This window comes from Glycine max, chromosome 19, assembly GCF_000004515.6.
Source record: "Glycine max cultivar Williams 82 chromosome 19, Glycine_max_v4.0, whole genome shotgun sequence".
NCBI classification, from domain to species: Eukaryota; Viridiplantae; Streptophyta; class Magnoliopsida; order Fabales; family Fabaceae; genus Glycine; species Glycine max.
In genome coordinates, this window is record NC_038255.2 from 47,944,907 (window position 1) to 47,958,010 (window position 13,104).

The 13,104-nt window shown below is 29.3% G+C and overlaps 1 protein-coding gene across 1 annotated transcript; it reads left to right on the forward strand.

Annotated features, from left to right (window-relative positions):
- The first annotated feature begins 1,357 nt into the window (after positions 1-1,357).
- On the forward strand, positions 1,358-2,992 carry LOC102664486 (uncharacterized). The gene is made up of 2 exons (XM_041012911.1): positions 1,358-1,361; positions 2,211-2,992. Exons 1-2 carry the CDS (start codon positions 1,358-1,360, stop codon positions 2,990-2,992), a joined length of 786 nt encoding a protein of 261 aa, XP_040868845.1.
- The last annotated feature ends 10,112 nt before the right edge of the window (positions 2,993-13,104 follow it).

Below are 13,104 nucleotides of genomic sequence, written 5' to 3' on the forward strand. Positions count from 1 at the left end.
TTATTTATACGTATCTAAGGTTTCTTGTGACAGCAATTGACTTATAAATTTTGATAATTTTTCCATTTTTTAACCTCCCAATATTCTTTCATATGAACAAGTTGTTAGAATCCTTACTCCATTCCATCACATATGTTGCACCATGTATCTAGATGTGAAATATGGAAAAGTCAGTATTTTCTAGATAGATACTACACATGATATAAAATAAAAACTTTTTACATCAGTTTTAATTATAATTTACGTAAAATTTGACTTTTTTATATTACTTATGATCACAACCAATATAGAAAATAGAATTTCATCATTGTATATATACATCTTGTATATGAAGATACATTTGAGAGAATTAGTTTTTATTAATGAATCAAAAGAAAAATAAAAAAACGTGAAAATACACATGATCGGCTAAAACATGGTGCATCTAAAAATACCGAAAAGATGATATGTTTCCATGATGAGGTTTATGATCGAGTAACATGTGCCTATTAATTAAGACAAGAAAATAACACAAGGTAAGCAAATACGATCAACAAATTAACATAGGTAAAATGTAAAATACAAAATAGACAAGAAAATGAATTTATCTATCAATTCAAATTTCACGTAGAGATATTTTCCAGCATTGCAAAAAAAAAAACGTAATTTTTTTTAAAGATCAAAGGTACATATCTCATATGAGTTAAATATGAAATTGTTAATTAAGTTTGAACATCCCACACCAATCAGAAAAAAGTACATATAAAAATATAATGATGGCATGCCAAATATAGTCATAATACGGTGGAAAAAGCACACAATTTATATTAGTGGTCATAATTGCAGTTGTTAATCACAATTTAAATCAACCCTTAAAATGTGGCAGATTATTATAGTTTAATTTAGCGTCAACGACGTACCATTTGAGCGGGAGAAGTCAGCAGGTGACCATCAAGATAAAATAATGGCAGACACAGGCAATACAAATGCAAATTCACCCGTCCTTCATTCACACCGGAAAATATAAAAATATAAATTAATTAGTCTCGGTTTCACATCAATTGATCATTAACATGCAGTGAATAAATTAATAATTAGCAAATGGGTTAAAACGGATTTGCCGACAGCCACCGTGTACAATAAATTTCTTATATCAGGGGGCAATGCATCAACGGTAATTAACTATGTTCACATCAAATCACTTCAAATTGTAAAAGAATTGAAGAAAACGGCAAATTTACTTTACAGGTTTCTTTTAGAAACTATTTACGAAAGTAGGTCTCATTTATAACAAATTGCAGAGGGGGTTTGTTTTTTAAGTGGGTGTCGCCATTGACACTGGCGGGAAGGGTGAGCCGCCAGTGCCAATGGCGGTATAATGGGTACCGCTAGTAGCAACAGCGGGACAGGCACGGCTGAGTAGGAGTGAGAAATGGGTACCGCCATTTCTCCTGGCGGGACATGCCTACGTGGGCGGTCCCGCCTTTAGAGCTGGCGGGATAGGGGGAGAGAGGAGAGAGGGATGGGATGCCGCAACTGCCAGTTGCGGGACAGTAGGGCCATAATTGATGGAGAAAGGTGGCTCCAATTGCTTTCGTTGGAATAATTAATGCAAATGCAATGGTCCAAACCTTTTCTCTTCCGGCTCCAATCTCTCAATGGCCTCAAGGTGTGAATTTTATGTGTGCCTTTTCCCTAATATCACAAATTTTGATGATAGGAATATGCATTATTATTATTATTATTTTGGCTTTATATGCATCTCCCTTTGTTTCATTTTTTATGCAAATAAATATCCCTTGTCTCTTCCTATGCAGAGTTGATGAATTGGCTTTTTCATTCCTTTCCGGATTATCAATTATGCACCCTCCTTCCCCATGCCAAGTTTCTGTTTTGATGAAACTTGATATTCAGTAAAAAAAAAAAAAAATGCAGTGCACTCAGTAATTAATGACATCCATAATAGAATGATTTACAAATTATGATTTATCAAAGCTGAATTCTTTCTTTTAGGAATTCATCTTTGGTAATGATTTGCAGTAAGTTTATAGTTGAAACTAACAATTATACCCTGATAGATTGGTGGTGTGGTATCATATAGATCCAAGAAGGAAAAAAAAGAGAGAATTAATGTTGTTCTTGCATAACATAGCAGTCTCAATGCCACATAACATCTTGAGAGAGAACATTAATTTACCTCTCTGAACTAATACATCTTTATTTCATTACAGGACAAGGTTTTGCTTCTGGCCTTGTAAACCTTGGTGAAATACAAGTTTCCAAAGTCACAAGGTTTGAGTTTATTTCGAGCAGCAGTGTTATGCTAGACACAAAAAAAGCTGTTACATTCTTTAGGCCTGTGGGAGTACCAGAAAGTTTCCATATCCTTGGTCACTATTGTCAACCCAGTGGCAAGCCTTTGCATGGTTTTGTACTTGTTGCCAAAATTTGCTCTCCTCAAAATGCTGATACGATACCTCCTCTGAAGAATCCCCTTGATTTTAAGCTAGTTTGGAGTCATAATGCAGCAAATATGGAAATTCCAGGTGTATACTTTTGGCTACCTGAACCTCCTGAAGGTTACAAGGCCCTTGGCTATTTGGTTACTAACAAACATGACAAGCCTTTGTTGGATGAAATGTGTTGTGTTCGTGCTGACCTCACCGATAAATGTGAACCTTACCGCCAAATATTCGCTACTGGTTCTAGAATTCCAGAGTTTTCATTTCAGGTATGGAGTTTAAGAACTTGTGACCGTGGCATGTTAGGGAAAGGTGTTTCTATTGGTACTTTTTTCTGCAGCAATGGCTGGACCATGGGAGAAGAGCTACTACCTGTTGCATGCTTGAAGAACCTGAATCTTGTGCTACCAGCAATGCCAGATTCGCAACAAATACATGCACTTATTAAGCATTATGGCCCTACTGTCCCGCAACTGGCAGTTGCGGCATCCCATCCCTCTCTCCTCTCTCCCCCTATCCCGCCAGTTCCAAAGGCGGGACTGCCTACGTAGGCATGTCTCGTCAGGAGAAATGGCGATACCCATTTCTCACTCCTACTCAGCCGTGCCTGTCCCGCTGTTGCTACTAGCGGTACCCATTATACCGCCATTGGCACTGGCGGCTCACCCTTCCCGCCAGTGTCAATGGCGGCACCCACGTAAAAACAAACCCCCTCTGCAATTTATTATAAATAAGACCCACTTTCGTAAATAGTTTCTAAAAGAAACCCTGTAAAGTAAATTTGCCTGAAGAAAACAATAGTCACATCAAGAGACTTTGACTTCTAATCAAAACTGTCACTTGATTATATATATATATACATGGAGAACATGAACAAATAGTTACGCCAGATATTCTGTGACGCTTACAATGTTACATACATTGATACAGTAAATAGGTATAAAACCCACTTCCTTCTAACACAAAATGACTAAGTGTAAACCCTAATTAACTTGAGTTCCAGTGTGATGTGTTGATTAATGTTTTTGTATCGGGATGGAACCTTGTTCGTATGGTTGAATTGTAAAGATAATTACCACGAGGATCACAATACTTGAGTTTGGAGGGTTTTTACATGTATTACCTTCGCGCCCATGGAGAAGTTTGTTGGAGGACTAGAAGGATGACGTGGCAGACCAGCAGCTTGTTAAGACTCAGCAGACAAATACCCAGATTTTGGCAAGTATAATAATGTTATAAAAGTATTATAAATTATATGATATAAATATTTAACGTATATAATTAATAATTCAAATACATGGAGATGGAGGTGTGCATGTGAATAGGTATATTCTATTCCATTGGATGGAAATGATGGCTATGGCATAAGTAGTTGTACAATCTCATCACAGTCCGGAATTACTCATTGAAGAGGGTCCCATGTGTGGAAAGAAGGATCATTGGCCCCCAAGCAAATGCAAGCATATATAGAGATTTCTTATGTGCATTGGGTCCTGCATGCATGAGCTAAGCTATGTCCCATTCCTCTTCATCCATCTCTAAAGACCAATAATTGAATCGAAAGGTTTGTTGCATGTATGTCTCAGCTGAGTGTTGCCGCTCTCTGCAACTTCCTTTTTTGAAAATTGAAGATATCATATATTGCACATGTGTGTACTCATCCTTAGGCCCCACCTTCAACTATGTTCAGAGGTGTACTTATACTGGGTCCATAAATTTGAGGGGCCCAGATTTTTATTTTGCTGTAATATTTTTTAAAAAACATTTTAATATAATTGATCATTCACACACTAATCAATCTGGCCAATATATATATATATATAGTTCACGCACCACTTATCGTTTCAATTTTTTCTCCATTTCTCAATTCAGCGCATTCAATGGCAGTTCCAAAATTTAAATCTCAAATTTAAAGGCTACAACCAATTGAACATTGAATTTCCACCAAATTATTCAATAACCTACACCAATTTCTAGCTTTATGGAAATGGTAATATTTTTTTTATGATAAAAGGTATAGAAAGCAAGAAACTGAGAGAGAACCAAAAAATGGAGTAATACACTAATTATTAAAAAATAAGAGATCCTTTATTTATTATTTTACACTGGACCCATAAAATGTCAGGACTCATCCTGCTTAATTAGGCTGAAGATCGTGACATTGCCTTGTTTATTGCCTGTCTTGGCTTCTTTCCTTGTGTACCCGCCCGCAGTTGAACTTTCGAGTATACTAATTAATGAATTTTAATAAAGTTTCACATTCTTGCATTCTTTTTTTCCTTCCGGAGATTAATTCTCGATCCATATGTGTATATAAGTGTTGTGTGTGTCAGCTATATCTCTTTTTAAATCAGTAATACAAAGATACACTTTTTTTAAGAGTAATTATCACTTTTAATATAAAATATTATTTTTATGTAATAAATTCCTAGGACGCTAGCTAGTATAAAATTATTTAAAATATTTTTAGGATAAAAATCATTTGTATTCAAAATAGAAAAAAAAAATCAAGAATCAAATTTATAGCATTTATAGAAAGGTAATTTTACTATGTTATTATTAAAAATTATTCAGAAGTTATTTTCTAATTTTAAAAAATATCGAATAGCTTTAAATTGATTCGCTTTTTTAACATACACAAATTTTTTTAATTAAAAATATTCTTTAAAAAATACAAACAAATAGCCTTGGAACTATTTTGAATAAATTTCTCCAAAAAGAATCAAACATTTCTCATCAACTAAATTCAAGTTATGCACTTTAACATCAACATAAAATAATTAATGAAAAAAACTTTTTAGAAAGAAAGGTGCATAATTTTTTTTATTTATTTACTTGTTTTTTTTTATTGTGATTGTCAAGAAGTTTATCCAAATGCTTATATATATATATATATATATATATATATATATATATATATATATATATATATATATATATATATATATATATATATATAAGTTTATTCAAATCGTGCTTTATTCAAATACGATTACTCTTGCTTCAATATTTACAACTCTTTGCCTCTCCAAATTAATCTTAGCCAGTTCAATCACATCATGCATGCCTAATTCTGCAATCTGAGCGCATAATCAAGAGTGAGGGAAACGAATTGAATTTGATGAGTCATTTGTTTGATGCAATTCTTTCTGGGAGACACATAGATGGAATGTACTCCAAATTTTGGCTAAATATGATTGACTTTTTAAGAGTTCGTTTTCACCTTAAGTTTTTTGCACTGAGGAGAGAATAGTAATTGTAATGCTTATACAAAAAAAAAAAGTACAACTGACATAACTCAGCTCAAAGAATTAATGATTCTATCTCTTTGTATTTAGTAAACTTAACATAAGGCAGTTTATTTTTAATTTTATGTTTGTGGAATAATGTATAACAAATAATTCGATCTATGACCACATTGAAGATGCTATCTCATGATCACAATGACATTGGAGTTAATAAGTTCCCGCAATCGTCGTTTCGTCTTTTCGTGTAACTCTCAATGAGACTTTTCGTAAATACACGAACAGTGTATTTAATTCTCTCAAATAGATTTCATTTCATAGTCATATATGTACAAAGCAATACCACATGCATATGAAGCTATATATATCGTTATAGCTATAGCTAAGTGTCAAACGTTTTTTTCTAGAATCATCAATGAATTTACATAAAAAAAACATCAATGATTTGATTTGATGTTAATATATAGCAGCATTAACTCAATAGTCAATAAATACACTAGATGGAGTGCATTATGAGCATCATCATGAGACGTTATTGTAAGGAACCATACAAAAGGAGAACGAAGCAGTTTGAACTTTAAAGGTAATAGCGTAATGAAGTTGTCTCTCTTTAATTAATTCAGCAACTATTGTTTGAATTGACACCCGGTAGTTACCAGTTATTTGGGGATCTATAGCTTCCCCTGTGAAAGTAATGCTTCCCTTTTTGGCATTATATTTCCTCTTGTCCGAGGATGATCATTTGGACTCCAATTTATTTATTTTTAATCAGCAAAATAAGATATATATTGAAACATGTAGGACACAAAGAGTGCCACAACCTACGTCTAAGTATTGGTCATCATGACTGTATACACCAATTCTAAATCAAGGTTAAAAAATATTATCATGTAGATGTAAATATTAAGTAATCATGGAGATAACAAGAAAAAGCCACTTCCCCTTCTATTCCATCAAGACAATTGTTGTCATACGTAACCTTCATTGTGTCTAACAAATTAATTCCCCAGCTATCTTTCTTTTCCACTTATCTTTATGATACTTCAAAAAAATCAACCGTTACAACCTCCTTGTATTCAACAAAAGCTGTTGATACCATATCACTCCAGGTAGCCAATAAAGGAAGAGTAATAAAAGCACATAGCAATTTATGTTCCCTGCATGCCACCAATAGCAACATATATACTGCACGAGAAAATCTAGCCTACTTCATGCAGAAAAATATCAACTATTCAATCAAAGGAGGTAAGAGACGAGCCAAGGGGGGCACCCCGATAATTATAAGGAAAAATGGCCCTAATTATATGAAGCAAGAAGGGGACCATCTTTGGCTCAAGACATTAATTATTTTGATCGATTAGAAAAATTATAAGCATACTAATTTTCTCTTTCATCTTATTTTCATATCATCTTATACTCAATAACTTTTCCTTCACACACTTATTACATCTATCATTTTTTCTCTGCTTTTTTATTTTTATTTTGTCATATATCCTTCCTCTTTTCACCCAAAATAGATCAAAAAAAATTATCATAATTTGATGCTTATGAAATACCCTATTTCTAGACTAAATGTCAAACTTGCAATAGACATTTATTTTTGTGAGAACTATTAGGTGTTTGTATTGCGGTTTGATTTAATTTTTAAATAAAAAATTATCTGAATTAAATATAAAAAAAAAACTTGTAAATAAGTCTAATTCAATTTATATATATTATTAAATTCAAAAATGCCATCAAACTGAATTTTTACAATTTAGTTTAATATTTTTTTTATATTTTTTAGTAAAAAATAATTTATACAATGTTTCTGAATAAAAAAATACAGGGTTTTTAAGTTTTCAGTTTTTCATTATTTTATCCGCTAGTGATTTAGTGCAGTTTAATTTGGTTTTCAGCACTCGTAAAAACTTAAATTTATTAGTAAAGATGAAGAACAAATAATCATTTATATTTAACGATAAACAATTAAACACGACTGATACATATAAAAATAACTAATAAAAAGCATTCATCGATATTTTTTCGTGCAGTTCTTGTTTTTTTTGTCAGCAAAAGTATATGTATTAATATTTATATGACACAAGTCGTGCATACAATCCATGTACAAACTTAACCGAAACACCCGTCCAGCTTCCAACCAATGAGAATAAATATCTACTAACCAAGAGGAAGAGGTGAATACACAAAAATGCTAACCAACTATATGTTTACGTATAAAACTACTGAAGTTCATCCCCCAATATACCAAATCCTCGCATTAAAAACACATCAATCACCGAAATCAACCACCAAAGCATTTTTCGTGCAGTTCGATATTTCCCATTTTCTTTATGGAAGTTCATTTCATCAATAAAATCCTACACTTGGATTAAACGCTTTGCAAAATTTACATGTCAAAATTTATACTCAAGTAAAACTGCATAATAAGTAATTAATAGTTTATTTGATAAATTGCCGCCTCAGATTTGCCGTAAACTCATGTAGATACTTTTTATTTATGATATGTAGGAAGAAAATAAGTACGGGGAGTTTACAGAAATTCGTGTAAATACTAGATAATTTAAAAGGAAAAACAAGAAATTTAAATTCTTGTGAGAATTATTTTAAATTTATATTTGTTTTCTCTTCTACTTTTTCTTTTCTTTTTAGTTTTTACTATTTCTCTTCTTCTTTCTTAACATATCACTTATTATATCATTCATTTTCTCCTCAATTTTTTCCCCTTCTTATCTTTCTCTCTCTTCTCTTCTTATCAATCCATCCCAAATTAGGGTTTTCAGTTTAGATTTTTCCTTCTTGCAAATATGAATCCTATCCTTCTTTTTATTTTGAGTAAAATTCACATGTATGGACAATGTACGCAAAATAATATGAAATGCTAAACAAGTCAGCTTCAATTTATAATTTAGAAGGGACAAATAAAAAGTGTAGCAAAATACCAAAAATTGGAAGGGATAGGACCCAATCATAAAGCACATTCGTGTGATGTGATTTAATCGATCATTTAAGCAATGCATATGGACATAATTGAAAGGTCATGCAGCCACATCCATCTACGTCTCACCTGGACCTCATTAAATGTTGACATGCATGTTGAGGGCCATATGGAATGCATTAATCTTCCATCCTCTGGTGGCTAATCCTTAAGCTTGCGGAATGCATACAACTGTTAATTAGCTTATATTTTCCCTTTTCACCCTACGAATCAGTTCGGAGATCAAGTTCTAACATCATTATTTTCATATGGTGATTTTCACTTCTCAACACAATATTAATAATTAGTTTTGAACACTTATCGATTCCGTCCCTTTAAAAAATGGCATAATCAAGATTTTAAATAAAATTTTAAAGTTAAATTTAAAGGTATTATTTAAAACCTCAATTTACTTTTTAAAATAATAAAAACTAATAAGGAGACATTCAAAATTAATTGGTAATTAGTGATACAAAAAGTTGTAGAAAAAGACACAATATAATTGAGAGACACTTTCATAATTATTGACAAATTTTAAATGATTCCTTTACATTAAAAAGAAATAAAGTGTAATATATATATATATATATATATATATATATATATATATATATATATAAATAATCAAATTAATTACACCAAGGTGTCAAATTAAAATTTGATTGTATCACACACAGAGATATATTCAACACTTAGAAAAGGAGAATACAGTTTTTAAAATAAAAAAGGAAAAGTTGAGACAATGAAAACTTGGGTATTAAAACTACTAGTATCCAATGAGACAATGCTGAGGTTGCGCCACCATGATGATGTTAATGTACGACATATATATTCACAGGTTACTCAAGGGAGTGATTTTGAAAAGTTTTAAAAATACATACATAAAGGGAATTTTGAAAAGTATAAAAATATATATATACATGCATAAAGGGAATATAAAAGTCAAACATGTCTGCCTATTCCACAGGAACTGACAAATTAAGCCGGGCAATTTAGAGGACCACATGAACTTAGGATGAGTTTGATTGTCAAGAAATAAGTAAGAAAAAAGGGGGAAAAAATTAAAAAATATATGTCATCTCAACTGGTACTACACTACTTTAATTTAAATATATTTTTTAATTCTTTTTCATTTTATTCATTTTTACTCAACCAAACCAAACTTAATAACCATAAGGCACCTAAAAGTATTTGATTGATAGGTCAATTCTACTCTTATAATCTGAAAACACAACTTAATTTTAGTATGAATAATATGTTATGACGATATATTGTTTTATTAATTATTTTAATATCTAAAACGTGAATTAATGTATTTTATATCTTAAAAATACAAATACATTTAACTTTGTTATTTAAATAAAAAGGATTTATAAAAAGATGTTGGTGTATTTAACTAAGATATCTTTCAGAAAATAAAATACACCTAAAATATTTTTATAAGAAATGCCAAATCTCTCTATTGTCAACACTAAATAATATAATATTAATTCTTCTAAAAAAATTAAAACACCAAATAATATTAATAAATCTGTTCAGTCTCTTATTATGTGTTATTTTATTATCTCATTTTCCCACTGTCGGTAGCCGTTTTAATATTCTTATATAAATAAAGGATATTTTGAATTGCTAAAATTTTCTTTTCAAAACACGTGCTACTGTTCTATTTAAACAATAAATTAAAATATCGAAGAAAATGCAAAATATTAATACTATGTTTTGAGTAATATTTATTTGGATATCATTTACATTTTCTTTTGGTTGTTGTCCTGTGTAATAATAGTTAGCATTATTTTACACATTTTGTTACATATAATGAGAACGGCAGAGAGATAGACTCATTATTCCATCGTTAGTTAATCATCGATTTTTTGATTGAATGTATGCATACGTACATAATAAATTATAAAATTAATTTTAAATTTTATAATAAGAAAATATAACTTTATTTTTCATCTCATGGCCATTGGCCAAATCCAAAAAGTGAACATTAGGTTTGAAAGCTAATTGATCGAGTTTGAATTCGAACGATATTTAAGAAACAAGTCATTCTCCATCAATGATGGCTGTAACTAAAAAGGTTAATATAATTGAATCTCTCCCATTGATGAAAGATTCCGAGGAGTGACATAATGCGTGGAGGTACAATGATAAACCAGTCCTTCAATAATCGGAGTGAGAAAGTTTAAGACAATCTAGGGCCCCAGAAGAAGACCTACACATCAATCCTTATCTATGGTGAAGCAACAAGGACATCTTTAGAGCGATGAGATAAATGGAACCACTAAAAAATTAGATCATTTTTTTCTTTGCATCATGCGTTTCTTCTTTATGGTGTGTTATCTTATTGTTTTTTGTGGTTGCTAGCCATATTAAAATATCTTTCTGGCAACATAATTTTTAGAGGGTAAACTAATAAGTGTGTTTAACAAGTTATTTTATTTATTTATAAATTGTTTAATTCTTTTATAATTTAATTAGACTAAATAGATTTGTTTGTCAAATGTATTTATTTTATTATTTTATAACTTTATTTTACATACTATTTAAAGTAATATTTGAATGAACCACTAAGTTGACTGAGTAGTGGATAGTTAGGGTAATATATAAGCTACAAATATTGTACATCACAAAAGTAATATTTGAACTTGTAATTTGTAGTTTATTATCATTTTTTTCATTTTTATTAATAGTACTTTAATAAAATTTCTCGCATAGTATATCTTTCAATACTGTACTATTCGTTTTAATTATTCTATTATTTATACAATATATTTTTAAAATTTAATAAAATATATAATCTTTAAACAAAAAATACAAAGACAATGTATAAACTAAAAATGTAAACTGTAACTACCTAAAAATCGTAATAAAAACACAAAAAAACTGTTTACAAATATTTTTTGTCTGTAAATAGAAGTATTTTAAAAATAATAATATAAAAAATATTTTGCAAACAACTGACATACTGTATTATTTATGTCATTTTTAGTTTATAAACTAGTTTAAGAATTAATTTTATCAAATACTTTAAATTTAATAAGTTAATTTAAAAAATTTTAACTTTAAATTAAAAATTAATTTTTTAAAATTTCAATTAATTTATCAATTATTTTTACCAATCAAACCCTAAATCAAATTAGTACCATCACTTATAATTAGCATCACGTGATAGATGTCACGTTGTTTGTTTTTATCTCTTTTTCTTCTATAAAACAATTTTATTCCAATTTAGAAATGAATTTTCAATGACCATAAGATATCAAAAGTTTGAAATAAATTGAATACCAGTTATGTACTCAAGCTTTTTTATTTTCTTTTAAAATAACTATACAAATTCGAAATGTCAATTGACTTTGTATAATATCATTGTGCTTTTGTCTTTATCCACTCATACAGCAAAATATTAGGAAATCTTATCAATAGTCACCTTTTGAACTTTTGTTTTGTTCTTGAAACTGCAGCTCATTTGTCACTATGCATCCAATGCTTAGTTCCTTACCAATTATACAAAGATCATTTTACTCACTCTTACTATAATTTTAAACTTTTACTTTTGAAAATAAGAACATTTCTTTTTATGTTTTTTTATTATACATAAATTCGTTATTATTAAACATTTATTTGATATATGTAGGAAAAAGGTGTAACTTACACCAACTATTACATCATTTAATAATTTTATATAGTATTCAAATTTGATTTATCAAATCATTGAATTATTATTATATGTCTTAATTACTTGTGTTAAATTTTATGAAAATTGAATATCAATAAAAAAAAGTGATAAAATAATTCATATTTTAATATATTTTAAATATATATATTACTTTAATTTTGATCTATGTAAATGAGATATTAAATAAATTTTGATTAATATAAAATTTGATAAATATAATTTACAGAACTTTTAATTCAATGATTATTTTGAAATATAATTATTCAATTAAAAATTATTAATTAAATGGTGTAATATATATATATATATATATATATATTAAGTTACTGATTACTTTTAAATTATTCTTTAACCATTAAAATATAACAATAATGGATTTATATATTATAAATTAAAAATTCGTGCATGACACGAGTTACTAGGCTAGTAAAATGCAAATGAGTGTTAGGAACTACTTGTATCTTATAATATTATGAAAGGAATGTTAACAATATTATTATTTGGTATTTTTTTTTCTAACACTTCTTTTGTAATTTGCTTAAATTTATTAGAAATGATCCATTTTGAGGGTTCACACTTCTCATAATGATTATTTCTCTTGATTTAAAACTATGATCCACCAAATTGATGATTTATAATAAATTTTAGTCAATTTTTTTTAAAGAATAAATAAAATTATCCATATCAATCAATTATAAAGAGTATATATCTTAGAAAGAGATTGATATTCCTTTTATTGTGATATATTTCATTCATTTTAGA